This window comes from Cydia pomonella, chromosome 1, assembly GCF_033807575.1.
Source record: "Cydia pomonella isolate Wapato2018A chromosome 1, ilCydPomo1, whole genome shotgun sequence".
NCBI classification, from domain to species: Eukaryota; Metazoa; Arthropoda; class Insecta; order Lepidoptera; family Tortricidae; genus Cydia; species Cydia pomonella.
The window spans coordinates 34,762,418-34,786,849 of record NC_084703.1 but is presented as its reverse complement, the minus strand read 5'-3'; the positions used below and the strand labels follow the sequence as shown (position 1 = coordinate 34,786,849).

General features: G+C 38.3%; 1 protein-coding gene across 1 annotated transcript in view; it reads left to right on the top strand.

Annotated features, from left to right (window-relative positions):
- Positions 1-24,432, top strand: part of LOC133521048 (zinc finger protein 395) — a 78,765-nt gene that overhangs the window by 20,586 nt on the left and 33,747 nt on the right. The window contains exons 2-4 of the mRNA XM_061855779.1: positions 4,729-4,898; positions 14,911-15,038; positions 17,453-17,610. Coding sequence (XP_061711763.1) covers positions 4,729-4,898; positions 14,911-15,038; positions 17,453-17,610 — 456 coding nt within the window. The remainder of the gene's footprint in view (positions 1-4,728; positions 4,899-14,910; positions 15,039-17,452; positions 17,611-24,432) is intronic.

The window sequence follows — 24,432 nt, the reverse complement described above, 5'->3', positions numbered from 1 at the left end:
AATAACCGTGACCTTAAATTCAGATTCGTTACTCCATATCATAATATTAATAACAACTGCATAATGTTTTTGTAGCTGTTGGTACTCCTTAAAATAAATAAATAAATATTAGATTTCGCAAATGATCGGGTTTTTCAACCTGTTAGTTTTCTGCTTTTGAGTAAGTAATGGTTTTTCTGTGGCAGTGTAAAAACTGCAGCCCATTCCCCCCATTACACTCTTACAGGTATCATCTGAAATGTTTTTTTATCGCGTCACGCCGCGTCAGTATGTTCTCCTGCTCTCGCACGGCGATTTTTCTTGATGATCTTCCTCAGAATCCTGTTTTCTGGTTTGCTGGTTATTCGTAGATGGGTAGATTTCTTTAATCGGGAGACTGTTCCGTGTTTTCGATGATGCTTAATGGTCGTTTGAATCGTAGATTTTGCCTACTAAAGGTCCTTAGATATTTAGTACGTAGATTTGCCGTTATTGTTATTGTAAATAATATTTTTATGCACTTCTTAACTCGTGCCATTTCCACAATTTTATGCATTTTCAAACTATACATTTGTCAATCCTAAAATTACTTTATGATAGTGGAATACTTACTCTAAATTTGCCTTTTGATATAAGGAGATATTTTTTATATTAAAAAAACTTTAAAAAAAATGTTTTTATCTCAAATAGACGACTTGTGACACATATGAACTAGGCGTATTTTTTTTATTGCGAGTTGTTAATTTTATGACATAATTATATTAAATTAGTAACATTATTACACTTTGTACAACGCAAGATTAATCTGGCTTTAATGACTTGGTGTGTGTTAACTTATTCGACTAATCATCAAAATCTTTGAAATAAGTGTCGTACTTTAAAATGTGGCTAGCCGACCTAATATGCATTGGGGCTCAGCTTATAATATAACGTAGGTACCTATCTCCGTTCTTTAGAGGTGTTAAAACTAACTAACTACGGTAAATTACGCATGCGTCGGGTAAGCAAAGGAATGAGGGTTAACGCAGTATAACATCTTGACTTATTACAAGCGTCGATAATCTGATTTGCGCAGCGCCAACATGGATGAGCAGTAGAGCGCGCCGAACTTTCGCAACCCGAGATACCAACTAAATCACCGGCTCGACTACATTGTTTCCACGAGTCACCGCTCCTCGCATCGCGCACTCGACGATGCCCGATAAATATGTACGGCTAGCGTGTATGCGCAACCGACACCTCGCATCCACGATCCTACCTACCCGCTTCGTAACGTTAACGCCCGCGGCGTCAACGGCCGATTTCAAATTCTGCAATAACTAATACTATAGTGCCTTATACATTTTAGAATGTTGCGAACGGTCGAAAACATAACTATAACTACATAAACCATACTTAATTTATTGTTAGGAACAATCACAAAGTCCAATAATTGTATTTCAGTGTTATCATGTCAAAGTCACTCGGTGACTTTCACTGGCACTTAAAAGCGTCTAAGTTTCGCCATCAAATAGCAATTGTGCAACCGCTGTCACTTTTACATAACGCGATGGCAAACGGCCGCCGCACACTGAACGGCGCTTGCACTCCGGTAGATGTTCTCGGTCGGTAACTCGGTAGTTTAGAGATTTACGAAAGCAAAAAGAAAAGAAGAAAGGAAGTTCCCAAAAACTCATTGGTACGAGCTGGGGTTTAAAACTTTTAACCCGCTACCTCCGGATTGAAAGTCGCACGCTCTTACCGCTAAGCCACCAACGGTTAGCTTAGCGATTCTGTAAACGTAATACTCGTAATGTAAACAAGACAAGAAAAGTTTCTAGTTTCGAGATTCATTTTTACATAGTATGTAAACGTTACATTGATTACAATATTAAAAATATACACATGAAACATTTCTATAATTGTTTTTAACGATTGCCACTAGAAGGCAGTGTGTATAGAGTCCACAACTCGCACGAAATCTCGTAAAAGTGAAAGTATGATGCGATCAACGGCCGCTAGTGAGTTGCGGGCGCGCCTGCGTCACCACCACCGTCGCGGGAAAACCGACCACTCTGATACCGCTATAATTTGGCGTACATATCATTACTAAGCGCTATCAATCCTTTGGCTTTGGTCAACAATAAAATAATATGTCTCATCATTTTTAGTAACAGATAGATTTTATTTATTTGGAGCCTGCCGTGTCGCACTGCTGGGCAAAGGCCCAGAAATACTTTAACAAAATAAATTAGTTCAATTACGATTGTGGTCTGCTCCATACTGCTAGTGTCTACCAACAACGACATCCCGTCTAACAACAAACTAAACTATTCTTGGATTTTAGATAATCTTTTACACCCTTTTTTCATCACTTTCACGGGTGCCCTATTGATTTTCCGACAAAAAATACGCCGATTTTCGATTCGCCGACAACGATTCGCAGACAGGTTAACAATAGGCAGAATAGTCGTTTGCACGAGTAGTCAATACGCAGAACATTGATACGCATATTTACTTTTCGTAGAATAATCATTTAGTAACTCTCTCAATTACCCGAGAAACTATTGGTCGAAACACAATAATATTAATATTGATTACCAAAACTTCGCTCTTAATTATGGCTAGACTAGGACATACTAACCTACACAACAACTTTTAGTTCGAGTCTGATAAACATGGTTTTGATACGTTTAATTATATACTTATTTCCATTAACACAAATGACCATACAATTTTATGCCTCGAAACGAGTAATTCTTGTATATATGTATATTTATACATTTCGGGGATCTCGGATCGGCTCTATCGATTTCGATGAAATTTGCTATATGGGGATTTTCGGGGGGTGAAAAATCGATCTAGCTAGGTCGTATCTCTGGGAAAACACGCATTTTTGATTTTATATATTTTCCGAGCAAGGCTCGGTCTCCCAGATATTAAAAACCTATATTGCATAGGTACGATGGCCCATACTGTTAAATGTCCATCGGTGGATCTTATTACAAAAGGCATAAGGTCCACCGGTGGACAGTTAAGAGTTTCGCTGTTTGTACAATAACTATGCTTTTGTTCATATTTAAGTTGAAAATAGATTAAAATCTAAACTGTGCTTATTGCATGTACTTAAAAAAGGATAATACTTTATTTCATCCCTTTTGAAGTCGGTTTCCTTCTTTTTTTGTAAAAAAAAATATGACGAAAATAATAATATAAAATGTGAAACGTTATTCGACTAAACATTCCTTAAACGATAAGATTACTCTGCCAAATGAAAATCGCCCAATAATAGTTCTGCTAATTTACACAAAAGCGAACAGTCCCCCTAGTGTAAATATTTTAGACAGCGAAACGTGACGTACGCGTTTGCGTTAAGTGTCATTTTGTATGAGATTTTTGACTTTCCAAAACGTCCCGCTTGGCGCGCTGTTCAAAAACCCATACAAAATGAGACTTAACGCAAACGCGTACGTCACGTTTCGCTATCTACTAAATTTACACTAGGGGTACTGATCTGTACGTGAACCAAGAGTATGCGTAACGTTAGTCGACCAAAACTTACAACTACAAATGAATCACTCTGCGAAACGGTATTCGGCGAATCGTTGTCTGCGAATCGATAATCTGCGAATTAATTTTCGGAGAATCATTAGGTACCCCTTTCACGTCACTTAGTTCAGACTGACGGTTTTCTCAAAGAGGTTAATGTTTTGTTTGTAATAGATTGTTAAATGCTTGCTTTAAACAGACAAATTGGGGCTAAAGAGATTGCTCGTTAGTTTATCAAGCGTGCCCGAATTGGCGTCGCCAAGATACAACAAATATGAGAATATTACAAGACTTAATGCCCACACCACACGTCACAATGACGAACAATGAAACGTGTCCTCGACGCTCGCGCTCAATTGTATCGTGTCAATCACGCAACCAGGGTTTAGAAGGAGGAAGCTTCGAACGTAAACCCAACCAATGTCAACAGACCGAGTGCCCAGCGTGCTTGATTGACCGACCAGGTGACCGCGATTTTTGCAGCGTTTATCTACTCGTATGACTTGTACACCAACATACCTACATACATATGGCTCATACTTCCTGTTGTAGATCGTATTGATACCATTGTAGTTTCTTATATGTATGTCCTTTAAGTGTATGTATTTAGAAAACCGGTCATTCTAACCTTTGCAATGCACATTACATATGATACGACTACTATATGTACTTATAAGGATAACAAATCATGCGGAAAAAATACTAATATGGTCAATTACGATTTACAACTTCGCTTAACTATTTCATCTCAAAAATGTTGCCTTCCCTGATACAAGTCCCTGATAATAGTGTTAATAATATATTTTTAATAGGAAACGAACATTCTTCCCTATCGTTGAGCTATTTAAAATGTGGCAAAAATAGTAAAAAATATTCCATGCATATCAGCGAATTCATAGTAGAGGTTGAACATTGCGAGGTCATATATTCGACGTAGGTGTTGAGTTCGTGACCCAGTCGGTCCCGCTCTACTTCTGGCAAGCCCGGTGGTGACGTCACAACCACCCAACAACGGGCCGACCGAAGGTCGGCCGTATTGATCTCTCGTCCACACCCACTGTGCTGCAGTATATGCTCCTCATAGTTATTGTCCCGATTCTGGCTAGGAATTTACATAGGTACAATCTAATTAAATTCTACCAAAGCTAGGGTTATATATTATACGTATACGTCACGTCACGTTTTTATACAAGTTTAAATGCATTGTTTATTTGTCCACAGGCGCCTATCGAGCTAAAGAAAAGACTTGATGAAATAAGACTGCTAGAGTCCCGCAAATCTGCAAGACTCGCTGATGTTGACACAGACTTTGCCAGACTTGCAGACATGGCCAGTGGTGACCGCCGTCGTGCCTCCGCCACCATCGAAGTGCCTGCTCATCATATGCAAGGGTGAGTGTACAGTACACTATACTAGAAACCAACTCATTTTTAATCGGTGTAATAATTACAGAACAGATACTTTCAACCCGTCCAATCTCGGTCCAGGTGGCATAATTAACAAAATAACGTCGGTTCTAATTCACCTTGTGCTACTGGCTTACCTCGCCGCTACTTGCGAAGAAGGTCGTGGCATTTCTAAAGCATTCGACAACATGCAAAACCTCGACAAGATCGGTTCTATGAACACGAAACCGAACTCTTTTATGCAATAAATGAGTTACTAGATATTATCACCGTATCAACCTGGTTATTCATTGTATTTAAAGAAGTTGATCTCTTTTGGTAGTCTGATGAAAACACTTTTTTTTAGGCAACACAACTAGGTAGGCCTATTTAACGTCTCGGTTTGTATTGTGCTATATTAACTTGCTGGTAAGTGTGGATGGCATACAAATGTGCAGCGATGAAGTAAGGACAAGCGCGGCGAGTGTTTCGAAATCTTCGCCAAGCACGTTAGAAACTGGATGGAAGTGTTAGCGCGGAGTACGGGCGTGTCCTTGTCACACTTGCCTACATTCTGCGGCTGACTACCGCCTCCCGCACCGCGTACTCCCCTGCCTTCATGCCAGAGAGGGACAGACAATGCAACTTTGTTGACAACTATTATCAATTGCGTAGGCGACACGACCAAAGAGACACCATTGGATGTCTTTAAAAAAAATCATCATGAAGGTCATCACGAGAAAAATCGATCACAAATAGTCACAGCCAAAACCTTGCTAAATCTTCATTGTACACTTTCTTATAAAAGAGTCTAAAGCGCATCGGTAACAAACCGGAACAGACCTCGTCAAATGGTGCTGAAGCCGCTGCGACGTGACTACACCGCAGTTTCACTTTTTATCGTGAGCGCAGTGAGAGGCGAGACCTCCAGTCGTGGTTCAAATTTCGCAACGAACACCGTAACAAACAGGCACAGGCCTAATCTACACAGATATCGTTCTACTCAGCGCATGCACCCCTCCTTATGTCTACGATCTCAACTGCCTAAAAGTCGACTTCAATCACGTTGTCAATAGGATTCCGGGTACAGCAATACTAGTTTCCATTTTAAATAAATGTAGGTGGAATATATTTCTTAAAACCAGCGGTGTCTCATAACATGAAGTGTTTTATTTTGTAGTGATTCCACTTGATATTACCGTAAAAGCCAGTGGTTGGTATTTAGTGTTAAGGCAGTGATAAAACTTGTTCGTATGACCTCTCAATAAATGCACTACACAACTTAAGAAAAATAGCCACAACCGAATACAGAACCTCCTCCTATGAAATTGAAGTCGGTTAAAAATACAGGGATAAAAATAAGATTGCACAATTTTGCTACATTCTCCGACTCAAACTCAATTTAAGAAAGTTCGCCGAATTTAAAGATTTGAGATAGGAACCAATTTGGTGATTACCCGACCGGCCAAGCGGCCGTATGAAAGAGAAAGTTTTTGAACAGTAGTCTTTTTTATTCTAAATGTACTCTTCAAGTGTATTGGCAAAGTGATTGTCAGTTAAACTTTTACATTTCAAGAGGTCTATTGGAGATGTTATGATCTTGATTAGTGGCAGAGAAAACACTACGTATGTTGAATGACACGATTTGATAAACTAATTCAAAGATGGCGGCGGCGGTTTCGGTTGGCACTTGGCGCGGCCTTCGTGTGACACGGTGACCTAGTTTCGAAATGGAACGCCACACTAGCGCAACTCGCAGCACCTAACCTACGTACTGCACCGCCGCCGCCGCTTGTCCTCGACGTCGCCGGTTCCCCCTCATACAATACATGGCTAAACAACGTTCTTCTACGAGATTGATTTTAAATAAAACTTCACTTTACTCGATCACAACATTTGGGGTTATACAATTAAATACTTATAGATGAGTAATAAAGTGAACATACTAAGTGAACGACATTATAAAAGAAGTTGCTTTGCACTCAGGTGCTTGCTCGTAAGTTCGAGGGACATGCCAAAAAAATAGATACTTTATGCTGATTTGTTTGATATGAAAATTGTGAAGGCTTGTGGTTATTAGCTTATAAAGTCGCAAGTTGGATGGAACTCACTCGACGTGATTTTCGTGTTATGAATTATTATAACTTCAAAAAAAGGTTTATAGCCACACGAATAATTTTAATTTTTCAACACAACTTTTGATGAAGAAGTGTTCAAGTGCAACGGTTGTCAATTGGTATGCTGAATCTAAAAGAGGTATCGCAGGATATCGCAGTTACTAATAAAAATGTATAATAAATATTCGTGAGAACCGACAAATTACATACGTAGAGCTTAAGGCCGGCGCCCCACTGCAGCGCACGCTATGTACACGACCCACGTTCCTATACAAAATTTCGTGGGCTTGCCCACGGTTTGTATTAAAACGTGGGCCGTGGATGTAGCGTGCGCAGCAGTGGGGCGCCGGCCTAAGGGAGAACTGGGCATTGGATCAGTAGCATTGCAAACTATTATTCACGAACTTTGGTAAGCGTTGCTCGAGATTCAAGATAGATGCCTTACAAAGCCGTTAGGCTTGCAGAAAGAACATTTTGTAAATTGGTGTACATAATTATATAGGCATGATGGTTAACTGGAAGAGATCCCTTAAAGGGATAAGTTCGCCTTTGTACTAATGATGCGTTTTGTTTTCATTTCTGTACAATAAAGAGTTTTACTACTACTACTACTAAATTCGACGCCGGTGAGAAAAAAAAATGTTAATGGCTTACTGACAGGACACGAAAATTGGCTGTATTCTCAACTACGATCCTGACAAACGCTACAGTCTACGGTGTGGTACGTTGAAGATAAACAAACTCTAACAAAATGTCGCCGAGCGCGGAGCATTCACGAACAAATGGTTGCCTCATTTTTCTACAAAACGGGACGTATTGGTACTGTTGTGCTAGAGGATCGACGAACCGTTAACCCGGAATGGTATGTTACCGTTTGTACCCCAAAAGCTTCAGCTAGGTGTAATAAGCGGCCGAAATCGGGATTCCGGCATTTGCTCTGGCAGAACTATTTTGGTTCAAAAGCATCTTTATCCTGCTACTTTCGCCATATTCCCCTGACCTTTATTACCTTTGTGATTTTTACCTACCTCTCGCCACGACCAGATATTTGAACATCTTTAATTCTCTATATACTCGTAGATTCAAACTATGCTTAATTCTTGTTTTTTTGTCTTATTAGTGGTCCCGTTTTAAATTTGGGTGCAGAACTTGAAAAGCGTATAATAATATTGTTGTATCTGCTCCTTTTCATTGATAAAATAAATACATTGTACAGCTTAAGTAACTTGCTAGGACTTCTTTGTAACAGAGAACAATGCCGTTTGCATTCAGGTCACACGGAAACTTTAAACACACTTTCGGTGACAAAAATGGTTGGTCGACGTCAACCGTCTATGCTAATGAAGGATTTTGAGTGTCACGGGCGGCAGCAGGCAGCGGCGCGGGCGCGGGGCCGCCGCATTCCGCATGGTTTTGCGCAACAAGCAAAGAGAAGGCGCTTGCCGGCCGGAGGTGGGGCGCACTTTCTCGTTTAGTACACGTTTACTTTCGTTGGTGCTACAGAGACCCGTTATCTGAGTTGGCAGGTGCAGTTAGAGGTAATATGCTACTATCTTCTTCAACGTAAATCAATGATGGATATAGTGAATATTAAATAAATTCTTGCGGATGAGAACTTTTATTTCGTGCATGTAACTCAGTTCCAAGAATAATTAAATTATTCTACTGTTTCGTGCGGAACAGCGAACAGATGTTAATCATTGAATATTCGGCATATGCCCCGTAATTGGTTTAAAATTATAAACATCATCATTATCTTAGCCTTTATTCCATATCCTAGGGTTTGGGGTCGGCTCTCCGTATCATTTTGCGTCATCTCAAGGCTTGCGCCTATCGTCCTCAAATCTTTCGACACTGTGCTCATCCATGTCGTCAGGGGGCGGCCTCTGCCTCTTCTACTTTCGGAAATGTCGTTTAGGGCTCTCTTAGTCATGTGGGGGTCGTCTCTTCTCATCACGTGGCCGAACCAGCGTAGTCTGCTTTCGCACATTTTTTCGGCTGTAGGTGCAACCTTGAACGTTCCACGAATATGTTTATTCCGAACCCTGTCCATTAGCGTCACTCCTCCCGCCCATCTGAGCATGCGCATTTCTGTGTAGTGCATTACGTGGCCTTCCTCCTTACGCATTGGCCAGCATTCTGCAACATACAGCACCGGATGTACAGCTTTTTTGTAGACGTTACACACAGCTCAGCCTGTTATCGCTCCCCATTTTTGCCAACCTGTCAGGATCCTGTTTTCTATGTCTTCCTAGGTACCCAAATCACTTTTTATTATAAATCGAAGGTATTTGAACTTTGTAACTTTATTGATGGGGATATTATCTACTAGCGGTGATGGTCTATCCACAGTCGAGCCAGAGAAATTGCAGCCCATGTACTCGTTTTTCTTGCGGCTTATTTTGATTCTCTTACTTTCGAGCCGGGTGCACCACTGGGACAACGATTTTGTAAGTAATCAAAGGTCTCCGATATGTGCACTATGTCATCAGCGTATAATAATGTCCAAGGAGCTGGTCACTGCAGGTCCTCGCTTACAAAATACATGACCGTATAAAACAAAAGCGGACTCATGGTTGAACCCTGCTGATTCCTACCTTAACCTGAAATGGTTCGCTCAAGCCTGCGGGGCTGCGCACTCTTGTGGTAGCCTCGTGGTACATATCTTTTATTACATCAATGTACTGTTCAGGTACAAAATGTGCTCTCAGCGTTGCCCATTACAGATCTCTCGGTACACGATCAAAAGCTTTTCCCAGATCAATAAAGCTGAGATGTAGATCATTCTTGTGAGAGTTGTACTTCTGTAAACGCCTTTTGATGGAGTGGATCGCATCAATAGTCCCCACGCCCCTGGTAAAGCCACATTGGTTTGGTGTTAATGCAATCAAGTGATTTAATTTATTAACAATAAGAGTTTCCTTATTTGTTAAGGTATGTGATGTTAACTTAATGGTTTAAAATTATAGTAAATAGGATACATATTTTTAAAGTATAACGTTTTACACCAATACAACACAGTATCGTAGGTCAGAACCAGAGGTAACGTATTTGTCTTTACCGTCTTCTAACTCCTAAAAGTCAAACACGAAGGTGACCCTCAGAATTAATCGCCTTCACGTCTTCAGCTAGTTTGTATAAAAAGAAGCCGAAAACATTCTTAATCGTACCTATTCATAGTGAATCCTTCACAGTGGGACCCAAGCATAAACTATTGAACTGTATTTCAGAGATAATGTGGGCACCATAAAAAAGTATCAACGCTAGTAGTTTCGAATGACTAAATTAAGTCAAAAGTATTTAAACTTCCATTTAATTTAATCATTCGAAATTCAAATGTACGAAATATCAATGAGCCGTGGCAAAACTACCGGGACAGCTCGAGAAAGATGAGGAGTGTTTCTGAAAATACTTGTTTTTTACTTATTTGGTACAATAAATAAACATAGGTACTACCTATCCATTTATATAATAATTATCTTAATATGACGTTATATATTGACCATCGGCTTGAATTTATGTAGTAGTACATACATTTCGCAATCGCGTCACATTGAATCTGACATAGACGTGCCCTGGCAATTCGAGCAAATTACAAGCCGACTTTGGCGATGACCTCATCACCGCGCACGCCCGCTCGTTCGCTGCGGACATGACTTTTTGTATCGACAAAAAATGCGCCCCGACCTACATCAACCGCTCTGTAAAAAATGCCGGACCTAAAGTTAGGTAAACCAATCGTTCCACCATGTTCTTGTCCAGTAAAGTAGTTGTAGATGAATCGGGGCAACTTGTGTTATTATAATATGTTATCGTTCGTTTTTCACGTTAATTGTTAAGCTTTATATTATAGAATATAGATTGCTTCTACAAGAGACCTACGAAAGAACAAGAGGCAAATGAAGAAGTACGGTAGAGGTACGAAAACATAATATATAAATACATAGAAAACACCCATGGCTCAGGAACAAATATCCGTGCTCATCACGCGAATAAATGCTCTTACCGGGATTCGAACCCAGGACCATCGGCTTCATAGGCAGGGTCACTATTACCCACTAGGCCAGACCGGTCGTCAAAACCGGTCGTATTGGTACTCTGACATTGGAGAATTTTATGTATTATTAACTATATACACCTCTGTTGTACTGTAATAATTATTTACAGTACATATGGTGCTACTTTACCGCACTAGTGCGAAAATTTGCATATTACGTTACTGTGTCGAACATTTAAACGGCCATATGTACTGTAAAAGGTTGTACAATACACGTGCGAATAGGTAATTCGCAACTCGTGTCGATTTATCGCCACTCGTTTCGAATTTCATATTTTTCGCACTTGTATCGTAATGTACTATTATTTTAAGATTATTATAATGTAATGTTTACCCAGGTACTTATTGGCTGTTTTATTTATAAATGTTCCATGTATTTTCTATATCACTACGTATATATGATGTTACTATAAATGTTGTAAGTATTAACTTGTAAAAGAACCCTCAAGGCCTACTACTCACAGAATATTATTTTAAATTGTGACAAAGCATATAAAGTAAGTAGGTTATAACCTGGTTATAATGCTTACGTTAAATTAAATCATTTTAATAGAGCATTAAAATAGTGAGCGATTGACGTTGCCATATGAGGGATAATTTTACTTGTTCTTCAAACATCGTATTTCCATTTCCAAACATATTTAATAATGGATGTACTAAATTGTTAGGCGATATTTTTCAGCAAGTACATAACATGATCTTTTATCCGAATAGTTATTCACCAATATCTTTTGTAAGTTACGTGAAAGATCACAAAAGATCATTGTTTAAAAATGTATTGTCTGGTCGTATTAGATCTGTGCGTACCGAGCGCGGCAACAGGCGGCAAGGTCGTCTTCAATGTTGCGTGTGTAATACGCAGCTATAGTAGCGAGTGTGTGCTCAGCCGGTGCCGCCGGTGACCGTGGCGAGTTATCAAAACGATTTCATGTTCAACACGGCCACACACTTGTTCAACCATACTCACAAATGTGGATGAAATTTCGACGTCAATCACGTGCATGCGCAACTTTCTTACGTACGTTAGTCGTATGTCTTATTGTTTGGCGATTCATAACACCTTCCATTACCTAATTAAACGTGCAAACTTAGATGCTGTTTGTCACGTGATAAATGATAGGGTAATCTCATGAGTGTTGCTTTCACGTCAGAGTGATCTAGATAGTAGAGTAACAGAGACACAGGATGGTTAGCGCCATCATATCATAAATCAAACTAGCTGTATCACAGAAGGTTACGTCACTAAAAAATACGTCAGAGCTATTTTAGCAACGCTACGTTTATACCTAGTTGAATGCGATATAGACAGCAATGTCACCTCCGCGACCGGGGGCGGCGGTCGTCGCCCGCGCCGATAACGACCACGACTCACCTACAGCTGGAGCAATGATGAAAAGAACGCTCGAGTCATTCACCTACCTTGAAAACCCTCTTGAGTTAATCAACTCTAGCATAACCTGCGTTCGATGAGTACATTATGAGTATATCTAACCAACTGTTGATAATCGTTTGTCCCTATCTGTCATTATAACATTTCTGTTTGTTAGAAAGAGACAAAACTTAACAGAGGTTTGTAAGGGTTTGCCAAGTTTTATAAATAATGGGGTTAAAAATGTAACTAATGGCATTGGCATGTTAAAAGATCGGTATAATTATAAAAATATAAGCAGGTACTTAACGGATTTGTTGATAAGCGGGCGTTAGGGATGGAGGCCGGGGTGGACGAAAAAGCGTTTGAGATGGGTGGTTATGGGTGAAGCACCTTGTGCGTCGAGCGCAGAGCCGCGTCACCGACCGACCTACCGAGCGCGAGTCAATGGCCCTCTAACTTCGACAACCTTATCAACAATAAAGTGCGAAACAATGACACGCTGCACGTGACGTAAGTTCATTCTCTTCATTGTCATACTTACCTATTGAGTGACTTTTGGCAGATTGCAATTTTCTAAAAGAGGAAAGTAACAGTGACATTAAACATTATTTTAAATTATCCGGTAGGTTTGTACCAGTCGACTAAGCGGCCTATAATTTGGTCAAGTTTAGGGCCGGTTGCACCAAATCATCTGTCACTGTTAAAACATTCGCATAGGCATATTTTTATTGTATGGGAAGTTTTTTGTAGATCTCTGCTGGGTGACGTTGATTAGTCCGTCAATTCTGTTTGGTGCAACTGGCCATATCTCACAGCCCATTATTATTGGTTCTGGCGATATTGGCGCTCGTCTGGTTATTTGTCAAATTACAAGAAATATCTATGGCGCACGAAACTGCGTCGGCGCGCACCCGAGTCCCATTTTACTTTAATCCCAAGCCAATCCTTGTAATATCCTCTTTTTTTTTTAATAATATTTGATAAAGACTATTGTTAAACCAGAATGGTTTGTCTTTTTAGACCTAAAGTATGAATCAGCATAATTTTAACTGTAATGCATTGATTCCAATGCGACGCCATTTTATGAAGCAACGTTTAGGTACCGCTACACAAACTACGTCATCCACTGCTATGCTATGACTCACGTTATATACGCATACAACGTGCATACGTCAATTCGCGATGATGCTGTTAGCAGCAAAGTGGGCTAATATTTGCCGTTGTGAGCCTCTGTGACATCTGTTCTTGGTCTCAATCGATTTATAATCGCTTTTCAGAATACCTAGTTAGTGAAAGTTGAATGGTCGATCCTTCGGTAAGTGGTACGGGGTGACCGGCCAGACGCAGACGGGAGCAGAGTACTCGACCTCACACAATTTGCCCAAATATCTGGGCATGCGTCTGACGCCCGCCGCCGGTTGCGCAACAGCTCCCTGCCGCGACCCGACGCGTCGACGACCCCCGTCGCCTCCACTACGAACTCGACAGATCAACAAACTACTTGGTCTAGACTTTTTACAACTTTATCATTCATTCATCCGTCACTATTAATTATTATACATCATAGAAAGACAGACATAGCCTATGAACTATGAACACTCAGAAATCTAACACAAATAGCAAGGCCATATTGATTTTTATACTTGGAAATACTGTAATAGATCTGACCTGTTTCGCAGCAAAGGCACCGTGTTACTATTGCGGCTGGCGGGCACTTCGTTAATAATTTAGCAGTCTCCAGTCAACCTATATATCGCTTAATATCATTACGGGCTGCTCAGTATATTCAGGGTGATTATGTTCTCTTTCGCAATTTCGGGGTTGGTCCTATAGTAAAAGTTGTTAAGTACATACATGTGGTCAGAGATAGTATAGGTAGTGTATTAATATATGATTGCATGAAAGCCATGATACCGTTGTGCATAGTAAATAAATAATATATACATACGAGTACATATATAATATATATGCAAACGGATCAATATTTACTATGCACAACGGTACCCTAGCTTTCATGCTATCGTCACAAGATTAATGAATTAAGACGTTACGTAACGTTAGGACGTTACACTTAGGTGATTGATCCTTTGTAGGCCTTAATTAAATGAAAATGAAATAAGATTTATTTCAAGTCATGTTTATTCCAATTCATAGGCATTCAACATACCTGAGAGCCTGAGGCCATAAGGACATAAAGCGCAAATGCATAATACGAGGAGCAAATGGATTTGTTTCGTATTACCACAATTACTAATGAATCTAGATATTAATTGAATTAATTTGTAAAGCTACCAAGAATTGTACATATTAATGCCACACGATTAAATAAACAATTACCAATGCCTATTAAACATATATTTAACTAAGTTATTGTAAATCAATTTCGGTGTTCCTTTCGCGCATGTTCAATTATGCAATCAAATGAAGGGTCTCTTAGATTGGGCACGAGTAAAAAAAAATGTGTTGTTGCAGATCGCGCAAGCGCCGACCCAGCAGTTCGTGCGACTTGGGCTACGGCGAGCGCGACGACCAGATGAACGAGTGCAACGCTGCGCTGGTACTGATGTCGCTCAGCTGCTCGCCTAACTCGCCGCGTCCGAGTGAGTTGCACCTTCAGTTATATACTACACATTTACCAATTAAAACATGTTCGTCTACCTGGCTTTACTCTGTCGCCTGATCGGTTACTCAGGCTTTAAAACTCTCTTCATTTCCTTATCACGTTTTGTCATACGGAACAGTTGGCTATAATTTGTAAATTCGTCGAAGGATCCTTTGTCTCGTGTGATCAGGTAAAAATCCGCTACGGTTGTTGCTATTACGTCAGTTGCTATACAATGAAGTTGAAGCGCTTGGTTATCCATTCTTCGAATAAATAGTTAAATCAACCACAGTAAATCATTACATTATTAAAACAGGCGTATAAGTGCTCCGGTAGGAAGGCTATTAATTTCTGTATACTAGTGCTTTACTTAATCTATACATATATATTCGCGTGTCCTGACTCCTGACTGACTGACTGATTCATCAACGCAGAGCAGAAACTACAAAAGCTAGAAACATGAAATTTGCACAATATGTTACATATATATAGTGTACTTACAAGAGATAAGCGATTTTTAATAATTCAACCTCTAAGGGGGTTAAAAATAGGTTGAACGTTTGTATGAAAGTTGAAACTTCGTGAAAAAGTATTATATTTAAATAGAAGAAAAGTGGTGTCAGCGTTTTTGGAAATTCATTCCCTAAGGGGGTTAAAAGGGGGATGAAAGTTTCTATAGGGGACAAGTTTATTTTAAGCTAGGAACTTGAAATTTCGTAATAAGACATTTTCTTAAAATACGAGAAAAGTAATTACATCGTTTTTTTTTTTATTCTTCTCCCCCCCCCCCCCTATTAGGGTAAAAAAGGACTGAAAGTGTCTGTTCGGGAAATAAATCCACGCGGCGAAGTCGTCGGCAACAGCTAGTACATAATAAATTCTACTTGTTGACTCTAAACAAAAGACAAGCTACGGTAATCAATCGTGGAAATACTTTCTTTTGGACTTTTTTTTAAGTACCGTCGTGAGATGTATTATTACTTATATCGAGGCAAAAGGCTTAATATCGTCATAATGATGATCTCCTTTGGTAACAAGAAAAACATGACGAAGATTAGGTTAGGTATGTACATACCTGTTCAGTAGGGACCTCGTTTAGGTTTATATGTTAAATGTAGGATAGAGTTGTTAACGTCTAGACAGCACAGCGGTCTAGACACTGTCTAGACAGGTATTTGATGAAACTTCGCTCTCGGGCTAACAACTCAGACCAAATGCTTTGTAATAAGTAGAAAAAGAACAATGGATTAGCTAGCTATTTTATACATTTATTTTTACGTAAAACACAGGAAAAGCTACCATTAGGTTGTCCCATACTATGGGAGTTGCTATCAGTTGTTTACAGTTATAACGGCTTTATATTACTACCAATAAAGTAGTGTTTCAGATGACCAGGGCGCTTATTTATAACTTAGTTCTATGGATGTTTGTACTTAAACGAATCGAACTAGCGAACTTCTTATAAATTAACTATATTAAGTGAAACCGTCATGTTTGAGTAAGCTATAGACATAAACGTAATAATGATCTGTATAAAGAATCTAATACATATTACGAAATACGCCCTCCATGAATGCATGTAGCATTTTGTTTATGCATGGTTTTAATTTATCAAATAACTTGTATATACATTAGATAACTGAAATCTATACATTCTTATCGTATTACTTTTTATGACAAAATAATGTGTTAAAATGTGTAGTTTGAAGACGATCCATTCGTTGAAATTCTTACAATGTAGAGAGCGTTACGCAATGGTGAAGAGAGACCTCTTATTCTAATGCGGCAGTGGTAGCGCATGTGTGCCGCGAAAAGAACTGCTCTTTCCAGTGAAAGTTGATGGCCACAGTTCCGTTTCGTAATTACATTAATTTATAGTGGTACAATGATTAGGAGGCTCGTATATTTTGATTATTTAGCTTAGTGTCGATGTCTCATAATTGCGTACATTTGTAACCCACTTTAAAAAAAGAGGAGGTTATGAATTCGACCGTATTCTCTCTTTTTTGTGTGTTTGTTACATTGAAACTCATGTGTACCGATTTAGAAAATTATTTTTTGTTTAACAGTAAGTATGTATATAGTTCCTAGTTGGTCTCATTTTTGTCACATCTAGTTCTGATGATAGGATCTATGAGGGATTGAGGAAACAGCCATACATATAGCGAGTCTTGTATTTTTATCATTATTTGCATTCAACAAAGTGCCATTTGGTAAAGTGAAACTGCTGATGAAGACTAGAACAACATGACATGTGTCTTGCATGTAGACATTGCAGGCTCAGTCGAATATGTAGTTGAGCGTACCAGTATGTTATAATGAATTTTTAGTGGATCCATAATTTTGTGTACTATTTATACATTTAAAAAATAGTAGATAAATTAACAGTTTTATGTATTGTGGTGGTGACAGATGGGTGGGGCGGCCGATCGTCGGTGTCGCCGGGCGCCAGCAGCAGCTCGGGCTCGTCGTGGCGCTCGGGCACGCCCTCCCCGCCGCCCGCCTCCTCCTCCTTCAGCGACGAGGGCATAGCTATGGACTATGAAGATCTCCACCCCCGCAAGAAACGGGTAAGTTTACATTACGCGCCTAATGTGTGCTGACATTTCACCACCGATTCAATTCCTCAATTCCAGTTACAGTAAATCTCAAACAATTGGTCGTCCTTTAACGTCGACATTTTATGGTGTGTATTTATCGCGCGCTTGTCTTTTCAGTTATACTAGTATTGCTTTGCTTATTTTTACGAATCGATGTCTTTCATAATTATTTTTATGATATGCTAAGATTATCTTAAATCAAGTAATTATCTAAAAAAACGTTTAAAAATATTTAGTACATTTCGCACTTAATATAATTAATATCTAAAAACAACGTGTATCACTCTTATTTGCCCACCCTGTAGTTGTCACTCCCTATCCCGTTGAATGAAATTAGTAGAAATTAGTGACGTACACATTTTTTGTTTGTGTTTAACAAAATTCGGTAAAATCATATTAATGATCCATATGTTACTGACAACTGTTATACCTACGGATGGACTCCACTTGCACTCATTTGGTAAGTTAGATACTGCTGAATTTTATTTTAATTAACCTCAATAGCCATTAAAATATTGTAGGTCTTCTAGATCTATCTAGTGATTTGTAAATTGATGGTCATGTTGCTGAAAAATGTTACAAAGTGATGGTTCAACGAAGCCATATTTATAATATCGCTCAGCGAAATGTTCTTTTTAATTTTTAACCATACTCCATATTGCAAAGCGACCTGAACTCCTAACCGCTAGGCGAAAATATATTGTTTTATGTATCTACTTAAAAAACCTGTAATGAAAGAGTATTTCTTCACATGTTTGCAAATAGGACTATGGCACAAACAGTCCAAACTATGTAGTATTCAAATGTATTTAAAGGTAAGTCGAAATTGCATTTTTATTTTGTTTACAGCGTTGTAGCGCGATTTCTTAAAAGCCAATCAATATCTGTTTAATATATGAACCACTTCCAAACCACATGTAATTGCAGCAAGTATGCACTTTTTTTCGCTGGCGATGCCGCTTACAGAGCTGATTTAGCCCGGTAGCCACGGTATTGGGGGGTAGTCACGGCACGATCTCGTGTCTACAGGGCTAAATCAGCTTTGTTTGGCCTAAGTAACAATTGTGCCAGGCGGCGTCGCCTGGGACAAGTGCATACTGCTCCATACATTTTTGCACTTACAACTACTGAACAGGCAAATATTTAGTATCGAGTTTATATAAACTGTAAACTAAGTACTGTGCGTTTCGTGAAAAGCATGGTACTGGTCACTAGTATTTAATATTATGTATAAATAAAATGGTGTCGAGCTGCAAAGTATGGTTGATAAAATATAATTGGCAGTGGCACTGATTCGCTACCCAAGTTATTCGAGAGTACGGTGCATATTACTACTTTGATTATAACCCCGTTTCCGTTTATATCCATGCGCGGTGGCTACATGGAAGGCATTGCCTGTAGTCTGTGGTAACACTGGTAACTCGACATAACACAAACGCCTTGATCTCCTTACGCCGCCGTAGCTACGCTGAGTGCAGCGTCACATTATATGGCAACGTCAATTTAAACTACCTCTACACAACATAGACAAACTGAGGAGGAAGTCACGGTGGCTGATTTATGCGCGCTTCCAAGTACATTGATTATTCAGTGAATCATCTCCTGTCGTGGTGTCGCAAATCCATTTAAGGCGCTTGACGAAAGCTTCGGTTCCAAACTGTTATTTAAATACGAATATAACATGCAACGAAATCCCTCGTATATACTTGATATTTCAATTCCAAACAAAACTATAAAATGATTTTTTTGGTAAAGCAGTTTTTGAAAGAACTACGCTTTAAAGAATTAAGTATAACGTTTTAAAGAATTACATTATTATACAACGTAATAAAGACACTGTTTTGGGTTGCGCCCTCGGGTAAAAAGTGGTACACATGGGGCTGAAAATGATAAGAAAATTCATTAACATTTTCTGTACAGGGCCGGGCAGCCCTAATAAAACTTGTTCATAGCAAAGATTTCCCTGATTAGTAGTTTTCATGTTGTCTCTCGGATCGGAAGACTAGTGGTCACTTAAATGTGCCATTCAAAGGTTTGGAAACTTTCATACTGTACTGCTATTATATGATTGAGGATTACAGATAATGCGCTTTTTGCGCTCTCAAAGTAGTTATAGTCCTACAATTTAACTTTGACGGTTTGTAAGCAACATCCGTCGTAGTTGCTCGCGAACTCCCTAGTAGAAAGTAGCTTAATTTGACTCTAAGTCTTATATCTTCATAAGTATATGCTGTAAAATGCAGTGTTTAGGAGGGAATCCATGTTTACGATACACGTGCCGCCGAGTTCATAGTGCTGCATGTCTACCGCGCAATGTCAAGGCTGAAGCCGCAGCGGCATTATGCAATTGTGCTGCAAAACAATCGTTAAATTATTTTATGGTCTTCATAAATACGATAAATCGTCAGTTATACTTAATAAATATTAGACTCTTCTTTGAAAGGATTTTTTTTTTCCTTTCTGACCCTTCCCGACACCTGCTGTTAAAATTTTTAAGAACATTAATCGCTAGGTGACGTTGTCGGTTTTAGCATTTCTTTAATATGATTGATCTGCTAGCGATATTACCGTAAAACGAACCTTTGACTAACTTTCTGTATAACTCCTTTATCGATGGTCTATAATAGATTTAATTTACGAATTTGACGTCATTTCATTAGATCATTTGCGTAACAAACAAACAGTAGGTAGTTTTTTTAGATATCGGTCACAACATTTTCGTATTTTGTTTGTCGTACACATATTATTTTCTGCGTGAAACGTCAAGTGTTAATTTTAGCTTTACTGCAATTTTACGTAATAGTAAGATTACAGTACAGTCAGCAGTTATTTATATTTGTTTACCGGGCGAGTGTGCTCGAGGGCGGCCCACGCGCGCGGAGCGGGCCAAGAGCGGCGGTGGGCAGGCCGGAACGTAGGCTTCATACCGGGCATCAAATTACGCAACGAATATCGTTTATCTTTTATCGTAGCAAACTAGCAAATATCATGCCGGTTGTCGATAAACAATATTTCTGATTACATCTTTCAATCATAATCTCTATAAGTTGCTTACCTTTTTATTGAGAAAGGTACACCATTTTTTATCAAAGATCGCTTTTTACTTAAGTTATTGGTATAGGTATGTAGGGAATGATATGAATCAATAATCAGTTCTCGCGAACAATTTATTTAAATAGCATCATTACTGTATTTTTTAACCGACTTCATGATTTCAAAAGGAAGAGGTTATCAATTCGGGTGTTTTTTGTTTTAATGTTTGTTACTTCATAACTCCGTCATTTCTGGACCGATTTCGAAAATTCTTTTTTGATTGAATCTATATATATACAGATGGTCCCGTTTTTGTCAAAATTCAGTTCTGATGATGGGATCCATGAGGAATCGAGGGAACTCTTCAAATGTGAAAGGCATACATATAGTGATTTATATATTTTCATCACCAAATCAAGCATTTACATTTAAAAAGTGACATTTGGTGAAGTGGAACTGCTGATGCTGATCAGAATGGAACTCTTCAACGGCGCATAGTTCCCGCTTGGCGACTTGTCATCCTCTTTATGTTTGTTAGGCAAATTAGGTTTTCGAGACAAATTTTTGTCAAGCGCGAGATCTGATGGTAGAATCTATGAGGAATCGAGGGAACTCTTCAAATGTGAAAGGCATACATATAGTGATTTTTGTATTTTCATTAACAAATCAAACCATTCCATTTTAAAAAGTGACATTTGATGAAATGGAGCTGCTGATGCTGCTAAGAATGGAACTCTTCAACGGCGCATAGTTCCCGATTGGCGACTTGTCATCCTCTTTATGTTTGTTAGGCAAATAAGGTTTTCAAGATACATTTTTGTCAAGCTCCAGATCTGATGGTTGAATCTATGAGGAATCGAAAAAACTCCTCAAATGTTAAAGGCATACATATAGTGATTTTTGTATTTTCTTTTACAAATCAAGCATTTACATTTAAAAAAGTGACATTTGATGAAGTGGGACTGCTGATGATGATCAGAATAGAACTCTTCAACGACGCATAGTTCACGATTGGCGATTTATCCATTTCGCTGTGTTTGTTAAGTAAATTAGATTTTCAAGACATTTTTTAATATAATATAATAATCTTTCTTTCACCGGTCTCCCTCATTGAAGTAGTTTTTTTTTCTTAAAATTATATTGTACCTACCTGTTTTAATTTTCTGAACAGTGAGAAGTAGCTACTTTGCGAAAAACCAAAATTGCGACAGTAGTTATTGATCAATTAATTTATAGTTAATTAACAACAACTATTAAATTACCTATGTATTTTGAATGAACCATTACTGGGTTCCGGATTCCGTAATTGAATAAAACGGTCTTTGTCTTTGTGCTCATTGCTAATGGAATGTATCGTAAATATTGTAAAGAGTAGCGCCCACGCAGAACACCACTGGCTATTATTGGTGCAGCAGCAATAGTACAATGGTATAACCCAGACGCAGTGTCGCCGTGCCTGTGCAAAGATGTCATACTCATATCGTTGTAATAAGTTTTTCAACACACTTGCTCAAAACGACGTTTTTATTCCACCGATTTTTGACTCACAATGCTAGATATTAAACACGCGTGCTTTTTCATTTATTATCCGACTGAGTTAAGAAGGTAACTGATTGTTAATAATATGCATGGGAACGGAGCCTTCTTCGTTTGTTCGAGTAATACATTTTTTTAACCAACTATTGGGTTTGAAATGTTAGTTCAAAGAGGTTTTAATCACACCAAACTTAATTTGTAGATTAAATAATCTATTAAATTACATTAACGACTTAAACATAACATTTTATCGATTTGATCTCCATCCGTCGAAAAGAATTACGAAAACATTAGCTTTTTGACATTTTTTTTTTTGTCTGTTTGTCGATTTCGTTCGCGCCTTGGCCATGCGCGCGCATTAGAATCGTGCGTAAAAAAAATAACGCGCCAACCATTTTCCGCATTTGTCATAAAATTTGAATAGTTTTCATGTTTTTAGTTTATTTAATGACCAAAATGTCATTTTCAAGCATTGAAAATAACGAACACATAAAATGGACGCTGCCAGCAATACTAATAGAGGCAAGAGCCGAGAACGATAGCCTTTTACCATCAAAATGGATTTTCAAGAGTGAAAAATAATTGGCGGCATATGAAACTTTTGTTCAATGGAAAATCAGCAAAAACGTCCAGGCTTTCTTGAAAAACGTGTTGGTAGCTTACTTCAATGAACTGGCGAATAAATGCATACAAGCCCAGCACGCTTTGGTGCAATTATTCGATGTTAAAACTGTAAGACACCATTTTGAAAATGGTACTATTACTGTTTTGACAAAAAAAAATCTAATTTATAAGTTTTATTTTTTCCTCGCAAGTGTGTTGAAAAACGTCGTATGAAACGCGTATGCATTGGTCTTTACACACATCGGCTTTCTTATTGCGCGCTCGCTTGCAGCTCGCGCGCACAATATCGCCTCGTGTGTAATGACCAACTTAGCACACTTGTATCATAATGTACATGCTCGATGATAATTTATATAATCTTACACTACCAAGCATTAAAATAAACTTAACTCATAATGGTAAGAGACGACTAGAGATGGGTAACTAACCGGGTAAATACCCGGGAGCGGGTATTTACCCAGTAAATACCAGATATATTTTAGTTTTTTTTCTATATGAGATGTGTTAACTGGTGTGATAGTTTAAATGAGATTAATTTAAGTTAATTTTGTAATGCTACATGTAATGTATATTCAAATTAATAACGAAAAGTTTGCTGTGAGGTGAAGTTCGATTTTAACGTGTCAGTCCAATTATGAAAATCGTGTAAAATTATTCTCTAACCTACGGAGATATTTTAATACGCTTTGATGAAAACCATGACTGCCAGTTAATAAAAAAAATGTGTAGTATCTCAACTTGGGAAGCTCATAAATCAAATATAGTTAGTTGTATAACAAAAACGTATATAACCTTTTTGTATGAAATTTTATCTTCTGTACATACAATACTTTTCGATATTACTGACAGATTCCTAGAAATATGAAAAAGTTGCCTTTTAACCCCGTCCCCCAACCATACCCCCAACCGACTGAAATCGGAATGTTTATTATCAACTTATAAGTACGATTCAGCGAGGCAAGGCCGCCAGTATTTTTGGAACTTTTGATCCGGGTGAAAATCTGAGTGGGGGGTACGTTTCTCTTTGTTTATTGTTTTTTCTTATATAGATACTAGGCAGGCCGTTGACGAAACGTGTTGTGGATATATATTTTGTAGGATAGGTGTACATTACGATGACGAAGCGTGTTGTGGATGTCTTTTTTGCTTGTTTACGTATACATTGACGAAGCCTGCGTCGTGGATCTGACATCTGTCTTGATATAATTATGTATTTAATAAATATTTTAATAAGTTTGAGAGTAAGATAATTTACTCAAATTAAAAAGCAAACTCTTCTAACGGCATTTTTTAATGATTTATGAAAATTATACGAAAAAAAACCTTTAATTACAATTGCAGATTTCATTAAACTGTTTCATTCTTAATGACACACAATAATTGCTACAAATAATTCAGTATATAGGTATATATGTCCACAAATCGACTTGTGCAATAAGAAATTAATCTACTCGTCCATTTGGGTAGATAAGATTAAATACCGGGTACATATATGGGTATTTACCGGTTATTTACCTAGGTGGGTAAATTGTAGTCCTGACACCTCTAAATAATATTAGCTTATATCTGTATATATTTTTTTTAAATAATATTATTATA